We start from the raw sequence: 23,944 nt of genomic DNA, 5'->3' as shown, positions 1-23,944 counted from the left end.
TCAGAAAGTTTAGCAGTTGAAGCTTGTCACATTACTATCGGGCCGGTCATTTCCTTGTGGTATTCCACTGGGAAAGAAAGGGTAGTTGATGGCTGAAGTGCGGCCGCTGATTGTTGCTATAGAGCGGCTGTGATTTATGCGGGATAACGTTCTGCGTGATGGTTGCAAGACTACGTGCCGTGATTGTGGGCGATAGAAGAAAGCGTGGATGAGGCACAGCCCAGAAACTTTTTGACGAGGGTCAAGGGACGGACGCTTCAATGATTAGTTTAGTGTGGTGACGCTGATATCGTTAGAATACTGGGAGCAAATAAAACTTGCTAATGACATTTAAGTATTGTTCTTAAGATGTGAGACGCAATGGCGTTCTTCAACGCGAGGGAGCGCTTTGTAACGCAGTTTCTGCATTTACGATGTATGCTTCACTGGCACCCAATGTCAGCGAATTGAGAAAGGCTAGCGGCAAGGGTTTTAATCCCCGTGGCTAAAAAGAGACCCTTCGCGCTTCTGTTGCTTAAGGTGTTAGAGTAAAGGCTTTGGCTAAGGCGTGTACGTCAGTTTGAGCGAGAAGCTGACAGGGCAATTCAAAGTGTTTGTTCTCCAATGTCTGGGCTGAACTGAACACATTTGGCTTTTTGCGAAAAGAGAGACGCAGAGAGGATCTTCTTTGAAATAAATAGTTGACATTTAGGTAAAGGTGGCACACAAATGCAAGGAGCTAGAATGTTGAACCTGAATTCTAGGGCCTCAGATGCAGAAGTTCCCTATCTTGTTTCTCAATAATGTCACGCGGAGTTTGGGGTGATGAGCTGGCCAAAGCAGCCTCCCATGTCTCTATAAAACTTGAATATGCAAAGGTTGAGTTCAATCGTGAACATAACCTTGCAGATGGCTAAAGCGCTTGGAAGAGGGCGGATGTTTCCCCGCTTTTAGCAGAGCTTCAAGTTAATTTATGACGTTGCCATTGAACATCTTTGTCAACACAAATATTTAGATACTTGTGTTGGTTTATCATTCGCAAAGTATGTGATTCTTCAGCGCCGAGACCCAATTGTAGCACCGGGAAAGATCGGGCTGCCAGGCTTCGGATGAGGATACGTTCTTTACATCTGTTGGGGTGCAGTGCGGTAGTCGTGGTCGCCAGGAGCATGGTATGTGAGTTCGCGTGCCGCTATGTCGGCCCCTCGTGCTTCTCCGCCGGTAAAGGCCAAGATCTTCCCAGACGTGGAAAGAGCACCACAGTGTGCGCTTGTAGGCTCTGCGCATCCCTGCTCCCTTGTTTAGTTTGTCAACCTCATGTGCGGACGTCCTCAAGCAGCAGGATAGCAATCCAGGAAGTATGGCAGTAGAGCATAGTTCCTCGGCCGTATGGGGTTTTCTTCCTTGAGGGTGCCAAATTCCTGGAGAGCTGTGCGCGCAACGTAACTATTGGAGTGTGGAGTTCATTTACTGTAGGGTCTTTAGCGCTTGCCGTCCCCGAAGATGCACTGTGAGAAACTGGATTAAGGGCACAGATGAGAGCCAGTTTTCTCCGCCACTGTAGTTGTGCCACATACGAGTCTAACACGCGCAGCGGATGACCATCCGATATGGTGAGCATGGTGTCGACATAGCCGAGCTGCGCTCCGGTGTCGATCTTGAACACCCCAGAGTAGTTGACAACAGTGAATTCTACAAATTTTACCGTGACAGGCGTCGCGACGGCTTGTAGGTGAATGGAGTCGAGCTTGGTGTGCTTAGGCGTCGCCAACATGGCCTTCCTTCCCATACATATCGCGCCAGGTAATTCGCACGTTGGCGGCTCACAGGAGTCCTCTACTGCAACAATGGCGTTAGCACTGGACGAGACGCAAACTTGTTATCTCGTGCAATGTGAGAGGGATCGGAGATGTCTCTGGACAAGGCTTGTCATCGTCTTATTTGCGGACCTCCGTCCATGTATATTATGTATCTTTGGACGTCAACTTGAAGTTAAAATACAGTTTTCCGAAACATGACAGTCGGTGTGCCAAGGATCACCAGGTCTCCTACACGCATTTGCTCCACCTGAGCTCACGAATAGTGACAGCGCCTAATTATTTTGTACTGTTCGGACTAGTGCGACCAAAACGTTTCGCGGGGCAACCTAACGTACCAGCGGAAGCCCATAAAGCTCAGTAAAACTCGTTGGTTGGTTGCGCGAGGTGGGTGAAGCGCGCGCCAACCGCTTGTTACGAGGAGAGTGAAGCGAGAACGTTTCAAAGCCTCCGACCGCGTGCAGTATAGTAGCGAGCGTACCGGAGTGCAAGCCGACGCTTGTGTCTGGCAAGAAACACCGCATGTAGCCCTCGTAGAGCTCGGCCTTGGCAGCCAGGTTCCCGGGTTCGTGAAAGGGAGTTGTGCTGGGGGCTGCAATCGCGGCGTCCTTGAGGGATATATTCGTGCGGTTGTGAGGCCTCGGGCGTTCACACCCCACACCATGCGGCGTAGATAGTGCCGCTGGAACGCGAGGAACATGAGGCCAAATAGAAGGTCGACGCACGCCGCCATAGCCGAAAAGATCGCAAATCCGTCGTTGTACTAGTTGTACTACATTACAGAACTTTCCTTGTCCTAGACGTCATTATATCAGTTCCCTCGACAAATCCTGTGTTATTGACTCACGAACAGCGAAATCTTTACAGGCTGCATCTGCCGTTTTAACACCGGTGAAATGCCACTAATTTGAGGTGCAATAAGCAAACAAAACGCTGACATGGAAGAGGCACCGTTTCTTAATTACGCGTTTGCCCGTCAGCAGTTCCTCACTTTCGCCGAATTTGATACCTTTACAACCCAATTCACTAGCCCAGGATAGAGGAAGTGCAACTTAAATACTTTCTGTCGTCGGCGCAGAAGGTTTTGCACTGCTCATAAAACACAGAGTATTTGAAATAACTCTTTACTGTCTCTCCACCAGGCCTTTCAACATCCCTGTCTACGGATTCAAGATTGTTCGCGAGCTGTTCAGAGTTTTTGACTACAGAAGTAAGTGTCACCGTCAAACGTCTTTATAGATTGCTTTAGACGTGACAACAAAAAAAGAACATATTCGCTTCGATGTTTCAGTTATATACATTGCCACAGAAGCTTTCTCGGTGGCTTATTACAGGGTGAAAGTGTAGGTGCACAGAGATGCTTCGTTCAGAGCTTTACAATCGAAAGGCTTGACGACAAAACATAATCTGGTTCAATTTGAAGAGCTAGCCTTTGATAACTCACTTTTCTTTATTCCAACCATGAAAAACAGTCTTTCCAGAAATAAACAAATGAAATATTCCAAACCTTTCGCGTTTTCCGCCACATCGATGTAATATCAGTGTAGGGGTGACGTATTATGAGTCACCACTAAGTCAATTTTGCCAGTGTTCAAGTGACCGCTGCACGCAAGCCATGTTATAACAGCGGCCCACAACAAATCCACACTGTGGTTTCCCGTCGGTAGCGGAGGCAGCCAATCGCACGAACAATATTTGTTGACGCCATAAAAAATCGCTGGAAAATGCTTGGGGTGTCACCACTGCTTTATACGTCACTGCATTAATGAGGGTGAGTGTGCTGCTGCCGCAGTGCAACATTCAGGGAGCGTGAAATTGGTAAAACTTTTAATGAAGAGGGCGCACAGGGCTACCGCTGGTCCTGCTGGTCCTCTCTTGCATGTCTTGTCCTCACTGCGCTATTTTTGTGTGTTTAATTATTTCATGTGATTTCTCTAATCTCTGTATTATTCCCTTGAACTGTACTGGACATATGGCATTGATTCGATCCCGACAAAGCAGTCTTTGAATGAACCAAACTTGCAGTTTCTCTTCATGACTCTTTAAACATAACACGATAAACATAACATAAAATAAATACAACATACTCGGTTCACTTTGAGAGAGTTACCCGAAGTACGATGTTTATTAGAGAAGTGCTCTTTACTCAGTCGCACTGCTCCAGTGCGATCATTCAAACGGGGCTCTACCAGACTGCTTGTTCTCTACCTGCACGACGGCAGCATTTTTGTGTTAAACAGCTTCGACTATGAAACGTTTTTACCGCAATGCGGAACACTACCAGCTACAGACATTTGAAATAATTTCTTTCCCCTTATTCTCGTTGTGAAGGCAATTGGTGCCCCAGTGCATGCCAAGCATACCTCGGCCAACCTATGCCTTACACTAATGTTACGGAATGCAATATCTGTACACGCACACAGTTTGAAATCACCTCTTTCAAGACAATGTATGTGCTCATTAGAGAAACTTCTGTTTCAAAGTTTCCACCCACACTACAGACACAACACGGTAGGAAAGCTGAGGGCTGTTTTAACTCCGCTCTACCACTTGATTAATTTGCGTCCACCTACCAAGGTTTGCTAAAAAGTCTGTGCGCTCCATATTCGGGTATTTAAAACACAAAATTTTATGCTCCAGGATTCGTAGCTGCTAAACTAACCATTTGTCTTTTACGGCTTGCGCCCCGCACTAGGCACCTTGATCAATCTTGGTGATGGTGTTGGCGACACCACGGACCCCGAGCCCCCATACTCACGCTGTAAACGACCGTGGTAATGAGTTTTAAGGTAAAGGGTAGAAACCTCTAACGGTGGCCGTCGGAGCCTTGGTCAAGCTCCGGCGGATGGGCTCCCTGCCTGTATACCAGGCACGGAGCTCCGGGACCTCTATGACTACCAGGGTAAGGTCAAAGGAGAAAGTACCCCCGTCTCCCTGCTTTTATACATGCTGTATGGTATTTTCTCAAACCCCTCCCCCCTCCAATGATCAGCCTCCCAAAAGAGGCCGCCCCTTAGTACTTGCTAAAGAGAAGGCAGAACATTTCTATAACTATCTTGAAGTTCATTCCACAGGGGACACCCCTGTTGGCAAAAACTCAGTCATTCTTTTGGCCAAATGCATTGAGTCTGTTGTCGGCTCAGACTATGATGCTAAGAAGCTTTCATCCGGTGACCTACGCGTCAAGTAAAAAAAAATCAAAGCGAAAACCTTCTAAAACAGACCACGTTTGCGGACCTGTCTGTTACTGTGACTTCACATAGAACCCTCAACTCATTTCAAGGTGTAATCTCAGAAAAGGAATTACAGTCTGAGACAGAGGTGGAACTTTTTCAGACGCTTCAACCTCAAGGAGTAACTTCTGTCAAACAAATTGTAATTCGTAGAGCAAATGAAGAAATGCCAACAAAGCATCTTGTCCTAACATTTGATTTCACAACCCCACCCGAAAAGGTCAAAGTGGGCTTCCTAAGCTGCAATGCACGATCATATGTCCCTAATCCCAGGCAATGATTTAAATGCTAACGATATGGCCATGGAACTCTATCATGTCGAGGAAAGCTGACTTTTCCTAAATGTTCATAGTCTGACCATTCATCGGATGCCTGTTGAAACAGCACAGTGAAATGCCCGAATTGCAGTGGCCCACACGCTGCTTATTCGCGAACCTGCCCAAAATTCAAAGCAGAAAAAGAAATTCTACAAATGGAAATAACAGAAAACATCACCTTTGCTGAGGCACGCCAAAAGCACAAGCTGCGTTCGGCACATCTTATGGAGACGCTGCCTGCCGGGGGCTTGGGCGGCGTTTGGTGAGCACAGCGAAACAGTGCAGCCTTGCTGCTGATGTGTTGCTGTACCAGCCCCCAGCTGAGCACCCACCTGCTTCCTCTACAACACCTGTAGAGGCTGCGGGGTCCCCTTCTCTTGCCGGAATGCCTTCGGTAGTCCAGCGGTGTCAGGAATCGCCCAGTGAATGTGGCGGTGTCAGGCGGTGTCAGGAATCGACTTCAGCGAATGTGGCGATTGTGATCGCCGCTGGGAGCTCTGCCACTCTCACTGTTTCCTCTCCACCGGCCCTAGGGACACCTGAGGGCACGGAGATAGAGACGGGAGGGCCCACAGCAGCGCCCATCCGAGCTCCACCGCCTGCCCCGCCAGCGGCGCAGGCAAAGAACACTCGAAAAGGTACCAAGTCAAGGGGGCCCAGTCCGCTGGGCACCCCCTTGCCTTCAGATGACGTCATGGACGTCGAGCCCTTCCGCCTTTCATCGCAGTGGAAGGAACGGACTGCGACGTCCAGGTCAGTAGAAAAGGCCAGAAAACCCCTTCCATGAGTCCAAGCCCCGAAAGACCCTACATAAATAGTCACACTCCAGTAGCTCCGAAACATCATAATGGGAAGAGAAAACATAATACAATAGAACTGCAGAGGACTTCTGAATAATCTTGACTATGTATACGAAATATTGCATGCTTATCAGACAAGTGTAATGTGTGTTCAGGAAACACATTTCAATTTCAACACACAAATTTCTTGAACAGTTACCTGGTATACAGAAAGGACCGGGATGGCTGCACGCACTCTTCTGGGGATGTCCCCATAACCGCCCGGAATTCCTTAGCATGCCACCCTGTCACTCTGAACACTGTCCTTGAGGCTGTGGCAATTCGAACAATATTATTTAATAGGATGATAACGGTATGCTCCATATACATTCCTCCTGATGTTGCAATTTCAAGCTTTGATTCTAGGCGCTGGTTGACCAGCTGCCCGAACCATACATTCTTACAGGTGACCTTAATGCTCACAACTCTCTTTGGGGCTCTTCTCGCACAGATGCCCGAGGTCGCCTGATAGAGGAATTCCTTACATCTTCAGGAGCATGCCTTTTCAACAATAAACAGCCTGCATACCATAACATAGGACACAACACATACTCAAATCTTGACTTAGCGATTGGCTCCGCAGTTCTCTTTCCTCTTCTCGAATGGGGTGTGGGCACTGACCGTTATGGCAGTGACCACTTCCCCACCTCACTAACATATATAGGTAAAGGCCCATGCAGTCCATCTTCCCAAAACAGGTTCAATGAAGCAAGAGCTAACTGGAATACAGTTGCAGAGACATCCAAACTACACCACGCATCCATTGGACACCTACCCCTTGAAGAATCTACCCAACTCCTCATGGCGCACATCCTCGACGCCGCTGAAAAGTCCATTCCCACCACCTCTGGTGCCCCGCGCAACCAGAGGAGGCCGTGGTGGAATGAGGCCTGTAGGCGAGCGCGAGAGGCACAGAACAAGGCGTGGGGTATCCTCCGTCGGTACCCCACGGCGGGTAACATCATTTTGTTCAAACGGGCCAAGGCGTTCGCAAAACGTGTGCGCCATGAGCCAAAACGAGAGAGTTGGCGTACATTCATAACATCAATTAACTCCTACACAGACGTACGAAAAGTATGGACACGTATACGCAAACTCAAAGGACAACAGACACACAGCCTGCCCCTGGTTTGTAAAACAGGGGACACACTGTAAGACCAAGATAACACTCGCACAACACTTCCAACACGTGTCCAGCTCAGCACACTACACAAACACTTTCATGAAACACAAAACATCTGCAGAAAAGAAGTCCCTGCGTGATAACACCAAGTCGCACACTTCTTACAATTCTCCTTTTTCAATTCATGAGCTGAAGGCAGCTCTGACCACATGTAAGCCTTGAGCGCCAGGTGCGGACAAAATCACATACACCATGATACAACACCTACACACACTCAGACACCCTTGAAACAGTTCTACATCTATACAATAACATATGGCTTTCAGGGCACATTCCTCGCTCTTGGAGGTAAAATGGATTTTGGATCTTGGAGATAAAAATGGATCTTGGAGATAAAAATGGATTTAAACTTAATCGTTATAAAAGTACCTGCGTTGCGTTCTCAAAAAGGCGGGACATCCTGCCCGATCCCGACCTAAAACTCTTTGGTGACTTAATTCCAGTTACAAAAGAACACAAGTTTTTGGGTGTGGTGTTTGACGAGAAACTCACATTCATCCCTTACATAAAACGACTTAAACAAAAATGCCTCAAAACAATGAATATTCTGAAAGTCTTATCTCACCAATCATACGGTGCAGACAAAAAACAGCACTTAAAATGCTCGACCCAGTGCTTCACTTGGGGCTTCGCCTGTCTTGTGGGGCATTCCGTACCAGTCCTGTCCACAGTCTTTATGCTGAGTGCGACAAATGGTGCTTAGCGTACCAGCGAATTTATGTTGATCTTCTATATGCCTGCAAAATCTCATCAATGAATAACCACCCCTTTAAACCGGTTTTTAATGATACGTCCACAACTAAACTCTTTTTTAAACCGCCCATCAATTGTTCCCTTCTCGCAGTGAGTGAGGGACGAGGTGGCAGACGAGACAAGCGCTACTAACAACTGAATTTATTCCGTAAAGTACAAGCATATATATGACAGGAAGGCACTGGAGAAAAAAAGGAAGAAAAAGAAGGCACGACGGGCGTCTGACAGAGCGCCAACATCGGAAAAAAGTTTGTGGAATTGCACTTTCTTATCATACATTTATTTTTGTTTTTGGTCCAGGTCGGGTTTGCACTTGGTTCACATTTGCCCCAACATTGTAAAGATTGTCATTGTAAGCCCGATCAGGACAAAACAAAATTAATCGAAAGAAGCCGAGATGTGACTGCACGTGAGGTCGCCGAGATATTTTTTATAAAAATAAAATGGCCCGTGCTCCTGAGTGCACCGTCGCTTTCTATCTATGATAAGGAAATTGCATTCTACAAGCTCCTATTATGATGCATGTTCGCGCTGTGTCAGATTCCTTCCTTTCCTTTTTCTTCAGTGCCTTCCTGTCATATATATGCTTGTACTTTCCGGAATAAATTCATTTGTGAGTAGCGCGTGTCTCGTCTGCCATTGTCCTCTTTTTTTGCGCTAAGCACCCCGATTCAGAGGAGTGGTTTCATGAGAGGGTGGACAAAAGACAGCCTGTTGTGTCTCTTGCGATGCTACACTATAATGGCACAGAACACTAGCCACTGCACTGAGGGGGGTACCGGGTAACACTGCCGATTGCCCATTCTCACAACGCAGAGGTGGCGGGCTTGAATAGTGTGCTGGCTCAGCGTGAACTCCGGGCATTTGAATGACTGGGTGAGGCTGGGGTGCCTGTGAAGGAAGCTTACTTAACTTAGACTAGTTCCATGCTCTTCCATCGTCGAGACAGAAAGAGACTGGCTATCCTTGTTCCACCACCTTCCGGGGACGACTGAACAAAAGGTCTTATTTAAAAAGACCGCGGACTTCTTTACACAAATCATGTCTCCAACAGCAATGTTTGATTTGTTGCACGAGGGAGGTTGGTGTACATCTTGCTGTACTTGTGCTTCTGTGTGACTCTCTTCTGAAGCTCTTCGACTTATTTGGCAGGGTCTGTGAAGAATGATGAGGATGGGTGCCCAATTATGTACAGTTGTGTTCGGGGTAGTCGTCCGTGTAAGAGCAAGGCTGGTGGTTGCGTGAGGTGTGCACCGACAGACATCCAAGTACTCCAGGGCTGCTTGTCGAAGAGGACGATGTTCTAATGAAGCAACCGTTACAAAGTCTTTGAAAAGACGATTAAATATTTCAACAAGTTCTTTGGCTTGCGGGAAATACACTGAAGATTGTGTCAACCGGATACCACGCTCGTCTACGAAATGTGAAAATCCTCGTGAATAAAATTGGGTCCCATTGTCACTGACTATCTCGTCAGGGTATCCCCCTCGGTCAAAAATTGACAGCACGAAGTTAGTGACTTTTCTTTGAGACATCTCGTTGCAAAATAGTTCTTTGGGCCACTTAACAATAGTCAACCAGAGTAATGGTGAACCTGCAATCTAAAGCTCTTTCCATTTCGCCAAAAATGTCTATGGGGACTTTCTACCTAGGGCGCTTTGGAAATGGATTGGGTTGAAAAGGAGCAAATGCCGCTTTCACACTCTTGTCTGCCTTCTGACAGGCGCTGCAGTTTTTGATTGTGACTTCTGTTTAACAAGGTTTGGGAGTGGGCTGGTTGGTGTTTTAACATCTTGAAGTGCAACGGTGCGCTGCCTCACACGAAAACCTTGTCTGTTCCTGTGTAATTTTCCCTGCTCTACGTTATCATGTTGGGCAGCGCACCCCTGCAATTCAAGATTCTGTTTACCGATCCATGCCCGACCACCAAAACCGTTCTCAAATTCGCGCTTTCGTGCTGACGATGCCACAATGAGCTTCATGCGCTGTGGAGATGACCTTATGCGTGCGTATCTGTGCCACAAAAAGTCGGTCTCCACGCAGAAGCAAGTTGTCCACCTCTGAAAACCCGTTGTGCAGCATGAGGTACGGCTGTAGCTAGTCTGGGACGAGCTTGTGTGGGGGCTATAACAACGTAACGTATTCTTTTATATTTGCCAAAGAGGCGTCTTCACTGGTGGAGCGCTCAAACTGGTGCGAAGCGATGCACAGCAGCTAGACCAGGGACACAACTTCTGCAGAGTTGTCGTCAGGTTGTGGTATGCATTCCGTTTTACCTTCCTTCGGGAGACGTGACGACGCATCTGCACCTTGTTTTGCGAGCCGTTGCGGTATTCCAGTGTGTAGGTGCAGCGGATACGCCATTCAGCCCACCTCGGCATGCGAAAAGGGTGTCGCCCTGTTCCCTTGCTAGAAAGCCACGCTACCAATGCCTGATGATCAGTTTGAAGAGTGAAACGTCATCCTTAAAAGTCAACATGCCACTTCTCGCATGCTCACATGCCGCAAGTCAATGCTTCACGCTCGCTAACGGAGCATTTCCTTTCTGAATTAGAGTACGTGAGGCAAACGTTATAGTGCGAGTCTTCTGACCGTCTACTTCCTGCAAAACCGTGCCTAGCCCGTATGCAGAAGCACGAGTGGCGTCAATAACTGGAGGAGCTGGGTCAAACGTGTGCAACACCTTGTGGGAAGCCAGAAGCGTCTTAAATCTCTCAAAACTTGCTTCGGCGGCTGTGTCCCACTCAAAAAGTGAGTCTTCAGGTGGAAGTCGATGCATGGGCTTCACTTCAAATGCTAGCCTTGGAATGAACTTTGCGTAGTACTCTGCTAGGCCTAAGAATGAACGGAATTTGCTGTTGGCGTGGACGATTGCATCAACGTTGGCTGGAAAAGGCGCTGTGCCTTCAGCACTGACATAATATCCCAGCAAAGAGAGTTCTGTTGCGTCGAAAACACATTTCTCATTGAGGTGTAGACGTGCTTTCGCAATGCCATGCAGAACTACTTACAGGTCCTCCAGATGCTATTTCTCAGTCTTCCCGAAGACGATGAGGTCGTCTATGTAACAGAGAACACCATGGCAGCCCTGCAGGATTCTTGAATTGAGCTGCTGAACGGCTGCTGAGGCCGACGTCAAGCCAAAGGAGACCATTTTAAACCGATAGAGACCCTCGTTCGTAACAAACGCTGTGAGATTTCTGCTGTCTGGGTGCTGCAGAATTTGGTGGTATGCAGAGGCGCGATCTAGCTTTGAGAAGTGGCGGGCTTCGTTTAAGGCATGCAGCAGCTCTTCGGTGTGAGACAGCAGGAAGTTGTCGACTGCGATGGGCTTGTTCGGCTCCCTCAGGTCCACACAAAGACAAATGCTGCCATCTTTTTTCGGGGCTGTGACGATGGGCGAAACCCATTCGGAGGCATCGATCCTTCCGATGATGTGGACGGAGAGCAGGGCCTGTAGCTGTTGCGCACTGGTTGGCGTACTGAAAATGGAGGGCGTCTCCACATTTGGACGACTCGGGGGACTGCCTGTTCCATCTCCGTGTGTTGAAAACATTTGACAAGGCCCAGGCCTGGCGTAAACATTGTGAGAAAACATTGGCCACAGCAGTGCAGGCATGTTAAACTTTGGCTTACTCTGTGGCTGCTTTACAACAGCGCCTTGCGGTGGAATGCGCTCTTGAGCGCCTCAGCTCGTCGAAGGCAACGTTGAGGTCGTGGTGGCAGCGTTTGCTGAACGACCATGTGCGGGAAACGTAGCTCTGTCCTTGATTAAAGATCCAGATCTTGCACAACGTCTAATCCCAAAGGGGAGGTCGCAGTCCGCGTTACATACAGCAGTATGAGGGCTGTCCATACCTTGTACGACAACGTTCTTTCAAACAAGCCAAGCACAGAAGTCTTCTGGTGTGAAAAAGCAAGTAGTGTAACTTTGGGTATACTGGTGGTGCTGCACTTTATCCTGAAAAAGGCTTCAAAAGCGACCTTCCCAAATTGCTGATACTACCGATCCTGTGTCGTTGAAAAACGCCACTTTGCGCGTGAGCAGCTTCGAGTTGAGCACCGTCACTTCGACGTAAACACCTCGGCGTTTGTTTACGCGGATGGTGGAAATACTGTGAACGGTTTCAGCGTCATTGTCGCGGAGGAGTTTGCGGGCTTGTGCAGGTCTCTGTGGTCGGCCGCGACGAGAGCTCTGACAAACGCTTTGGAAGTTTCCGCGGCGTCCGCAACCGCGGCCGCTGGCGCGACAGTGCTACCGTTCGCATCTTGTTGCACCGCAGATATCGCAGTTATCCCGAGATACGGCGTGCAGGGGTAGGCAGCGGCAGTGTCCGGCTTGGGCGAGTTTTGGCGAGTGCTCGTAGAGCTACGACGATGTTGACTAGGGGGGGACCTTTTGGAATCAAAGCGGGGAATCACGCCTAGCGGGGTTGCGTCCGCATTGTCGCTGTTGCGTGATGCGGTGAATCGGGTCCTCTAAGTCTTCAGTAAGCTTCTTGGTGGATTTTTTCGCGAAGTTTGGCTATTTCTACCGCTCGGTGAAATGTCAACGCGACGCCTCCGAGCAGCAGCCTTTCTCTGAGTTGCGGGCAAGATACTCCGGCATAAAACTGCTCGCAGAAGTTATCAACCGCGATAGCGACGAAATTACACGGAGCTTCCAGTTGACGGAGCGCCAAAGAAAAGTCGCCAACTGACTCTCCTGAACGCTATCAACGCTCACGTAAATGATGACGCTCACTCGAGCGTTGACGGCAGCAGTGAAATACTTTGCCAATGTGTCAACGGCAACGTCGTACGGGTCCGGAGGTCTTCCGGCAAAGGCGTGCGTGGTTGGCGTCTGTTCCTTCGTCGGCTTGGTGTCGGTGGCTGCAGGTGAAAACGGCGGCTGGGGTGGGTACGGTGCCAGCAGGGCGTCGAAAATCCTTTGGCCCTCAGGGTCCAGGCAGTGAAGCAGGAGGGCGTGACGGCGTATTGCTGACCGCTCGTCGGCGCCTGACGCGAGCACAAAGTTCTGGAACATGTGAAACCAGCTGTGCCAAGGGATCGCTGGCGCGCCATGATTCTCGAAGAGCGGCGGCGGCAATACCCCGGTGGCCATCCTCGTCGCCAATGTGGTGTTGCCGCGCTGTGGTCCGTTATCTCGGAAGGAACAAACTGGCACACATGAACGCCGCCGTGGGCTACTGATGACTGCCAATATTTATAGCGCAGTGCACTTATATACATGACATGACAGGATAACAGATCACAACGCCATCTATGATGCTGTCACGGAAACAATACAAATATAAAACAGTATTAGCAACATCTTTTCTGATACCTTGTACTTGCGCCTTTTTCTTTGCTTTTGTTTCTTGGTCTCTTATTATGGATTACTTCGACCGGCTTCTTTTCTGCTATAACGTGTTCGGGTCAGTTCCTTCTCTTTCATTTCTTCGCCTTGGTGTGTGAATTACGGGAGCAAGCAGATGAACAGGCCACACCCTCCCTATAATCGGTGCCCTGCGAGGGTGGTGTGCAGCTGTTTTACGCCCGTGACATCATTTTCAGGCGTCACACGAAACGCGCTATTTGAGAACTTTTCATTTTCAAATTCACAGTGTTATGAATTTTGCGAAGCGGGAACATTAGCTCCCAAATGCGGGCCAATCCCACAAGTGGCCATGTTCTACGAAGGAAGGAGTAGCAACAACGACAGCAACTTCTCATATTTGTTTGCTTCATTTCCTTCCGCTCTTCACCTCTTTGGTTCGACGAAGCTCTCCACAGTTGTTTTTGCAGCATAGACTTCAATTCACTCAGTGCCCTCTCTTCCTACGCACCTTTCCCACTCTCGCTTACCCTCCCTCTGGCTTCAAGCGGTTACTTTATCCTCAATTCCCTTTTTTACTCGCTTAACCTGCTCTGCTTCCTGCCATACGAAGGTGACGCTGAACAAAACTCATTTAAATCCGTAGAAATCACCTCTAAAAATAGACAAGCGCCGTTGATTCTATACGTATGTACGTATAAGCTATCCTGCCAGTAATGATTTCCCCAGAAAGGTGCGTCACGCAACGCCTCAAGGAAAGCTGTGCTGCCACGCAGACGATAACGAAACGCCCGGGCATAAAAAGCCTTGTTCGGAACTGTTTTCCGGGCAGATAATTGAAGCGCACGCTTCGGCTGCAGACAGATACATGCGCGGTAGAACTTGAAGAAGCAATATCCGCCAAACCACCGACAAGAAAAATGGCAGCATCTCCACTCTGTAGAGGATGGCGAGGATGAGGAGTACGAAAATTCGAAATGACATCCAAGTTGCGCTCCGAGGGACATCCGATTTGCGCCCCGACCATCATTCGATTTGAGCAATGAGTTGCATCTTGATTTTTCCCTAAATGAAACTGCAACTCACGGCCTAAAACGAATTTCGCTTGATTTTCGCTTGATGGCGGTGTGCGCACGGATGGACGCGGACGCACATTGGGAGGCACTAAGGTACTCCGCACGGTTACAGGCGAGCGAGTAAGCCGTTTGACTCTCGGGTACTAACTCTTGGTAATGTCCAATGGGTAAGATGACTGACACTAACTCCGTCTTGTCTACCAGACACAGGCTCGAATCCTGCCGGTGCCTGTATGATTCTTTTGCGATTTTAAATGCTATGCGCACGGATGCAGCCGGAAGTTGTACGGTCCTAAGGTACTCCGCACCTAAAAGGTGAGGTCAGGGAAACACGTTTACAGCGAACATATCGATCATATTGCGCACGCACTGGCTGACTGTCGAGTGGTGGCGGTCGACGCTGCGGTTGCAACCAATCCTTCCGTGTAAGTTGCCCGTAGGGTAAACGCAGCGCTCAAACAGCTTGCTCCTCGACGGTCATGGAGCGAAAGCAGCCTCTAAATCGTCGCAAACCGGGATTTATGCATGGCTCTTTTGGGAAGATAAAACGAGCAGGAAATTTCTTTGTTTAAAAGAGCGGTCGGGGTTAATAAATATGTCTGCTACGGCGACTATAACAATAACCCACGCCGCAGCAGCGGCCGCCACCAACGTCCCGGGTTCAACTCGGCTGCGGAAAACCATTCCCGCGTTTTCTACGAGTTATAATGTTAATCAAACACGCTCACTCCATTCGTAGTCACGGCGTAGCAACCAAAGCCACACCCACCCATGGCGTCCACTTTGTATGGGCGTAGCTTCGCAGCCCCGAAATTGTCATTTCATGCCAGCTAGCAGCGACAACAACTTAGCATAAAAAAATGAAGTCTCCGTGCCACCGTTAGCCTATGGTCCCACAATCGCGGGGTGTTCGGTCCGAACTGTAGTTCACTCGTGTCCGAGCCGATAAGAGGAGACAATACGACAAGATTTTCCCACGAGACCCTTCTTCATGCACAGTGAAAACACAGTCGATGAAAGTTTACATAACGTTTAAAACGCACTCGTTAGTCCTCAAATACGCTTTTAAGACGCTGAATTGGGGCAATTTTTGAGAAGCGCCCGCCGTGCACACTCAACGAGCGGTAAACAAAAGCTACATTGGACGGTCGGTAGGAGGGTGCGTTCTCTTCGCTGTTGTAAACACCATTGCTTACTTGGTTTGTGCTTGCGCAGAGCTCCACGGTCTACATACAAGCCACGTGGCAAACATAACTCAGTGGATGAACAGAACACCGAGAAAAACAGACCGACCCGCGACGGGTGTGGCGAAAAGCCAGGCTTTGGTGTGAAAAGTAGTAGTCGGGTTATCTAATTTATGTTGGGAAGGGACTATTGTACATTGACATCAGATGACGCTGCATGCGGATGGTATCACAAGCCGTACTGTATCAACGTAGGCGGCCTCAATACAGTGCGCTGAGTACGCCACGCATGCTGCGCGCTATTACACCGGGTTCGCTCGAGGTGTACGGACGCTCTAGAATCAGTACTTTCGTAACCCTTTCGTAGCAGCTTTTGTAGCACCTTTTGCAGCACCTTTCGTAGCAGCTGAAAACTCGGGAGTAGGCGGAACTCGGGGCTTCTGGAGTAGCACCGCAAGTATCCGCGTGCTTTCCCTGAACCTTTTTTTCATGGCCGCAGTTGGCCAAGAATGAAATGTGTTGTTTTACTGTAAACCACGGTACTGTTTTAAATCGAATATAGTTACTATTCATTACAACAAATATTTGCACCAGAAGATCGCCCGCCGAAGTTTTATGGGAGCGAAGATCATTTTATCCTACGCGCAGTCGTGATAGCTCACCATTTTACTTGTTATTCTTGTTAAAATGTGGCAACACAGTCTAAGCGGGGTCTTTCCAGTATCTTTAGCTACATGACGTCGTAACCACGTAGAAGTATGAGTAGCCGGGACTGGTATGCTCTCTTAAAAACAACAGTCGCGTTGCCTTATCTGAAGGTAGCGTAGAGATATACGTATTATCGCGGAGGCTCTTGAGGGCTCTGCGTTGATCTAACTTAAGGGGTGATTCCCGAGCACAGGGGCGCAGTTCGGAAAGAACACCTATCGCCCGGGTGCGGGCTTCGTCACGGCGGGACGGTTCCACACGGAGACAGCCCTTTCCACCGCACAAACACTATCTTAACATGTAATTTGGGGCCAACATTAAAGTTCAGGCACAAGTGCAAGACGCCCAGTTCCACACGGTCCGGGCTGTTGCTGGAAAGATTATGGACCGTGGCACTTTCATGGCGGGGGCTGCTTGTCTGATGAGTCCTCATTGACTCCAACTTATGTTTGTGAGAACTAACTTTGACGCGACTGCACACTTGCCTTGTAGATGGCGTGTAGCTGCATGCTTGGAATGTCTACGTCACATTGATGCTCCAGACGCCGACGTGCAAAGAATGCTTCAATCTTCAGGGACCTACTCCCATTTCGGCAGTCAAGGATTCTTGCTTGTAGAAGGCAACGTTCCGGTTTTTCAAGAGCACAAAATCCAGACTTTTTGGGAACCACCCTAGGCAGGCGTAGAGAATGGGGGATGCGGCCACGTGCTTTGTGGTTGGCGTCTTTATTATGTATTTTAATTTCATTCCCGACTATACGGCCGTCCATCGAAGCTTTGATTTCATAACACATCCGCTCTGCCAGATCGGTCAGTGAGTGATAAAGCCGCTGCTAGAATTTTGTCGCGTGTTACCAATTGTTCAATTGACTTCAATGTCCACACAAACAAAGGAACCTACAATTTTCACGTATCATCTCAAACGGACTGACAAAACACACCTATAGCTGCTTTCACAATCTCGATGCTGTTGTACCAACTCCCTGGCAGCGACGTATGAGCCGAAAGGCTTCCACACGCAATCTGTGGGATCTGCCACCAAGGACAATGAGAGCTGCCGTATCAGCCTCTTGGAGGTTTCACCAGCACCCACTTGCAGCACCCTGTTGGAAACAGTAGCGAGGAGGAAGAAGGGGCCCCAGTAACATGCCTCTCGAATCATCATCATCGTACGTAGTGTTCTATCCTGTCCCATTAAAGCAGCGGCTCCCGTTCGGGGTCTTGGCTCGGCCCTTTCCACGACATGGTGCCGAAACCCGGAAAAGGCGGCTTTCGCAAACGTAAGACACCCTAACGAGCGCCGGCCCCATCGACCTTCGAGAAGTTACCGCCGGTGCAGTTCTGTCCTCGTCTTGAGCCGCGCCAAGGGAACCCAACAGTGGTAGGTCCGAGCGGGCTACCAACCAACGACAACGTGAGCAGTGGGTCGAGGACCGTGGAACATGACGCAGAACGAGCTTGAAGCACAAGTAAATGACCCGAGGGCAACGAGCTTTAAGCCCATGAACAAAAGGCAATCACGATCAAGGCATCACATTCCTGCCATCTAACGACGAGTGCGTGATCGTAGCCACCACAAGGAACGCCTAGCGGCTTTTCCTGGACTTCCTCCCAACGATCTTTAGGACTTACCAACGCCGAGGAAAACAATGGAGAATTTTGTTTATAAACGGCTCCAGATACGTGAAGAAGTATCGGTGATTATAAAACGAGTTGAGCTGCATCTTTCATAAGGGACCGCCCTCGCTAGTGCAGCTCTCGGCGGGTCGGCGGGTCGGCGGCATTACTGACGGGCGTAGCTGACGAAGTATGCAACGATAATCCCAGAATAAGCTTGATAGGCGAACCGGAACAGGACCTTAAAGCGAGAATGGGACGCCGGTAATTTTACAAATAGCTCTTTATTGCCTTAAGCACTGCCGGAAACGTCGAACTGCCACAACCCCAAAAGTGAATTACCCGAATTCGACACAGGAAACGACCGCGCCACCTAAAATAGGCTACCCCGCGTGGTATCTTCTGTCATCGCGAACAGAAAGGCTTCAACGAATGCTAACGTTACCGATTGGCGGGGGCTTGCGAAAACTACTACCCAAGATAAATACGGGACGCAACTAAAGTGCAAACAGGGAGAAAAGGGGAGAAGCACCAAACACCAAGACGAAAGGCAGAAGAGGGGCATCATCTAGATTTTCAGGCAAAAAAGAACCGCTCTCACAACGGCAGCGAAGAAGGTGCCCAGACAAAAAACGGGGAAACATTCCAAGCAACGAAATGCAGGCCAGGTCCTACACCACCTCAAGGCGTCTCAACGACTTCAGGTGAACTCTTCAAGTGATGTGCTTCATATGCATTGTTACGATGACAGAGTGAGCTATGCGCCCTACCTCACGTGGCTCGCATCTACACTCCGTCTTTTGGGCACACGCTACAAGCACCGGTGGCGGAGGAAGTGCGCTTGGCGCTGCCCCGGACTGACACAGGACTGCCCCGACTCGGCTTTGTGTTAACCCCAAACATTGGAACGATAAACACATGCAAAGTTCCCGGGCGTCCTCGGACATCGTTTTGGCCCAATGCGGAGGAACGCTCTGGACAATCAATCAATGCCTTTCTAACACGGAACAATTCATACGTTCCTCAAGTGCAGAAATATTTCTGCAAACCAATACATAACCTAAAAAAATTCGGAACGCAAAGCTATCGGAATTACACAGTTATATGCTCTATGCAATAACATTGCTATTGACGTCCCAAAGACGTTTTGCGCAAAGGATATTTTGTCTGATTGCGCAGGCAACTCGTGGGTAACAAGTGGAACGAGCTCGGCCCCAGCGTACCAGAAACTAGAGACATGCGTCAAGGACCGCATCGAGACAAAATACAAGGTGAGTAAGTAACAAGGAGGCGCCAACTTCATTGCCCAAAGCTTCGTTTCTTTTTTTTTGAAGACAGACAGCTCCTGTTGGCAGCAAACACATTTAAAACTTTTTTAGGTCGACTGCTTGATAATGGTTCACCCGACGTTCCTGGGAGATCATGTGAGTGCTAAATCGCGAGCGGTGCCACCATTGTCTGGGCAGGACCCGACTGTTCAGAGACACTCCAAACCAAGATCCTAGTGCATTACGTCTCTGCATTAAACGCAATAGTCTCCAAGAACCCCGATGAAGGAGAGGGTTCGAAGGAGCTTCAAATTTATCTCCTCGTACTGCTGACTCGATTGGTCAAAGATTTTACTTCAGGATCTTATTTGTCCAACAAGATGAGAGCCTGCCTACCTCCTGCCATAAACACCCATGGTAAGGCCAGGCTGCAGTTACTGGCGCACCTGTACCAAACGGGTTGGTTTTCCTTTATAACTTATGTACGCCTAATATTTTGCAATGATCGCTCGTAAAGTTTGTCTACGGGCATGTGTGTATAAAAAACTCATTTTTGAAGCAAGAAAAAATCTCTACAAGAACGTCTGACACCGTACATTACAGGGTCTACTGCTCCTGATTAGGCTTTCCAAGCCTGGAGTATTGGCTAAATGAAATTTATCCATTTATCCATTTATTGGATAAATTGATTAATGAGATTGCGTCTTAAGACCACTTTTATTACACTTGGAATGTTTTCTGCTTCAAGTTCAGCGCAGTAAGGGTTTCTCATTTCGTGTTTCATTTGATTTCATTTTTTAATAAAAACGATGTTCTGGGTAGGCAAATTAGAGGCTGATGAGCTCTGACTGACAGCGGTTTTGTTACGCGAACATGCGAAATTGCACAGTAACGGTAGGAATGAAAAGAAAAATATAAAAACCATTGCAACTTTCCAACAATGTCTATGACGGAGTTAGCAAATACTTTTTTACATATACTTGACACAACCATCCCAACAGGCAGAAGACCCATGGAATAACAAACTGCATACCGTAAACCCCTGCTATTAAGGCGGAAAGCAATTTCAATCGTAGCTTCTACGGCTACGATTTGGAGGCCCGCTTACCAATCGCACGCGTCAGGTCAAAGTAAAGGCATGTCGCCGCTCATGTCAAAGCTATGTCTTCATAGAAAATGATTGCGCTAAAGAAACAAGCAGGAAGATCAAATGACAAGGACGAGCGCACTCTAACAACTGAAATTTTATTGCTTCGAAGAACGACCTATATACCTACAAAACTGGGCGAGAAGATAAAAAAATTCCAACAGCAAAAAGGTGTCGGTTCGCGCCATTACGTACAAGACAGCATCAACATTTCTTTGTACACCAAAACCATTGAAGGGTGACCTACACACTTGTTTTTGTACGTAGAAGTACAAAACGCGTCCACAATCTCTCTCGAAGTTTCATTGTGATGCGTAAACAAAACAACTGCGTTGTCGAAAACAGGTGTACAGCCACACTCTTTACTATGTGTGCCTAAGTGCTTGAAAATGGTGCCTTTCAAGCTCGACGCCTGTTCTCTTAATCTTACATTAGGGCACCTTCAAGATTACTCTATATACACGCGCTTGCATCTCAATGGTATCTTGTAGACAACATTTTTGCACATTCAACAAAGAGACGCTTGTGACTAGCAGTGCGGCCTTTTTTTTACTTCATGTTTACCCTCAAATTTCTGTTTGGCCATAGGACACACACTAGCTATTTTGTTTTTCGCAGCGAACACTACTCTCACTTCAGAGTTCGCTTCCACCTTTTTCAGTTGGTGGGACAGGCCATGTGTATATAGAATTACGGACAACTTAAGACACTCTTCTGCTTGTCCTCTCTGTACCTGTGCTCGCGTCTCAGGCCTAAGCTTTCTTAGTAGCCTATTATAAGAGGCTCGAAAAACAGTTAGAGGGTAGCCAGCATCTTGCAAACGCGATACCTGTAATCCGAAAGCCTGGGCTACCATTGGGAGGAGGATTTAAACAACGGTGCTCTAAAGCACGCAAGGACTTCCATTTTTCACAAGCCTCGAATGATCCGAGGCTTTGTTCGAAAGAGGTTTCCCGGCTCTCGGTGACTAGGGCCAGCACACACGACCAGGATGATGATAATGATCGTTTATTTAGGGGCGCAAGGCCTACTAGGGGCAAAGAGCGCCAAAAACAATGTACTTCATACGATTGGTTTGAAATAAGTGCTAAAGCATTGCAGTTAAAATATGCCTCAAGTGAATTAAAAGGCAATGGAGATGGCTGGTGCAAAGACCCAGGTGATCAGTGTGCATGATAAGAGATAAGGTGTAAAAATGTGACATCATTGAGAAACTGGAAGGTGCGCTTGTTTGAAATCATGCGAACATCGCCTAAAAAGTACGGCGGGTGCAAAGGAATGTTTTCTCTGTATAACGGTGGGAAGTGTTTATATCGTATTGTGATGAGTGCCTCTCGTCGTATTAGTAGCTGCATCACGGGTAAGTTGTCCCCACACCTGCTGCACAGGAGACTTGGAGATCCAGAGAGCAGGTGCGACTGCGTTGCATGTGTGTGTCCTATCCACAACCTGCATAAGGCAACCTCAGTGAATCTGTTGTGTGTTACCCGCCGCGGTGGCTCAGTGGCTAAGGCGTTGCGCTGCCGAGCACGAGGTCGCCGGTTCGATTCCCGGCCGCGGCGGCCGCTTTTCTGATGGAGGCGAAAAGCAAAAACGCCCGTGTGTTCGCGATTTCGGCGCACGTTAAAGATCCCCAGGTGGTCAAAATTAATCCGGAGCCCTCCACTACGGCGCGCCTCATCGCCTGCGTTGCGTCGGCGCGTTAAACCCTGCAATCAATCGAATCTGTTGTGTGAGTCAGTACTGTATCATCGCAAGTGTGGTTCTATTACATGTAGTTTGTGGTCTGTCTGTTTATTCAATTGTGCTTGATATTTGTTACAAAGGTGTTTGGATTTGTGACGTAAGGTCACTGTGTGGTAAAATTGTTACGTCTACAGTGTTTGTGAGTGCGGCAGCAGCGGCCCTATCATCAGCAAACTCATTGCCAGCGATCCTAGCATGGCCTGCAGCCCAGCACAAGACCACAAATAGTTTTTGGCATATATCGACATGACAGTGTTTAGAACCATATGGACAATTCTGTTTTTGCATGGCTTGTGTGATGCCAATGCGCGCACAACGCTCCAGGAATCCGTATGTATGATGAACTTCGGAACTTGGTGTTCAGGAATGTGTTTTGCAATAAAAAAGATGCCATATGTTTCAGCTGAGTAAATTGTAGTGTATGGGCTCATGGATCTGCATGCATCAAAGTGTCGCCCATGAGGAGCGCAAAACACCATGGTTGCTGTTTTTGGCGTGTCACTATAGAACTCTGCACATTGATACTTACACTGAAGGGTCAAGAATTACTGCAAAACAAACAACCAAAGAAACCAACAATACAAACCCTGGTTTTGTCAATTTTAATAAAATACGAGTCACAAGATACAGGTTGAAGCTGCCAGGGTGGTAAAACTTCAGTAAAAGAATATGTGTAACTGTCTAAAAATATGTTGAAACCAGAAGCTTCCTGCCTTACTCTAAGTGCGAACGGCAAACAAATGGACGGGCGTTTACAAGCAGAGGAGATGTGGATGTATCATCAAAAACAGGTTTAAAAGGGTGTTTATTCAGCGATGTAATCCCGAAGGCGTAGAGCAAGTCCATGTACGTTCGTCGATCCTCAAGGCACGACTTGTTACATTCAAAATGCAAACTTTGGACCGGGCTAGTGCGGAAAGCACCCGAAGATAGGTGAAGACCAAAGTGTAGCCTTGGATCGAGCATTCCTAATGCTGTTTTTGTCGCCGAACCATAAACGACACTGCCATAGTCCAACCGAGGCCCACCCAAGGCTGTATAAAGGCGCAGCAGGACTTCTTTCTCAGCACCATACAATTGGTGTGAGAGAACCTTCAGGATATTCATTGTTTTGAGACGTTCATGCTGCAGTTGCTTGATTTGAGGAATGAATGTGAATTTCCGGTCAAACACAACACTTAAGAACATGTGCTCCTCGTTCACAGGGAGCGACACGCCATTAAGAGCACTGTCTGGGTCCGGATGGACCCCACGCTTCCGGGAGAATACAACACAAGAGCTTTTTGCAGGATTCAGTTTAAACCGTTCTTTTCCGCCCATCCGGCAAGTTTAGTTACTCCAAGCTGGACTTGACGCTCAGAGAGGGACATGTTGCATTGTTTATAAAATATATCTGCACGTCATCTACATACGTGTAATAAAAAACTGTAGGCTGCAACACCTTCACAAGAGAGTTCATCTTCGATATGAAGCGAGTGCAGCTCAACACTCCACCTTGAGGCATGCTGTTTTCTTGCACGTGAACCCTTGAGAGCGCAGTACTGACTCTCAGGCGCAATGTTCTCTCCGAGAACTGACTAACAAAGGTATTTAATATGTTACCCGAGACCGCGGTGCTTGAGACACCGAGTGATTTGAAGTCACAAAGAGTGCCGTAAGGCCAAGCGGTGTCCTAGGCTTTCCCAATGTCCAAAAACACCATCTGACAGAACTGTTTCTGCACGAAGGCATCCTCGATATATGATTCAAGTGCCACGAGT

At 48.2% G+C, this 23,944-nt stretch overlaps 1 protein-coding gene across 2 annotated transcripts in view; it reads left to right on the top strand.

Annotated features, from left to right (window-relative positions):
• The window catches only part of LOC144167421 (uncharacterized), a 50,960-nt gene that overhangs the window by 1,774 nt on the left and 25,242 nt on the right, over nucleotides 1–23,944 (top strand). For both annotated transcript variants that reach the window (XM_077696688.1, XM_077696687.1), the window contains exons 4-5: nucleotides 2,939–3,006; nucleotides 19,203–19,294. In XM_077696688.1, coding sequence (XP_077552814.1) covers nucleotides 2,939–3,006; nucleotides 19,203–19,294 — 160 coding nt within the window. The remainder of the gene's footprint in view (nucleotides 1–2,938; nucleotides 3,007–19,202; nucleotides 19,295–23,944) is intronic.

The sequence above is a fragment of the Haemaphysalis longicornis genome, unplaced genomic scaffold (assembly GCF_048455015.1).
Source record: "Haemaphysalis longicornis isolate Haplotype H1 unplaced genomic scaffold, Haemaphysalis longicornis Haplotype H1 scaffold_2, whole genome shotgun sequence".
Classification (NCBI taxonomy): Eukaryota; Metazoa; Arthropoda; class Arachnida; order Ixodida; family Ixodidae; genus Haemaphysalis; species Haemaphysalis longicornis.
This window is presented reverse-complemented; position numbering and strand designations above follow the sequence as displayed.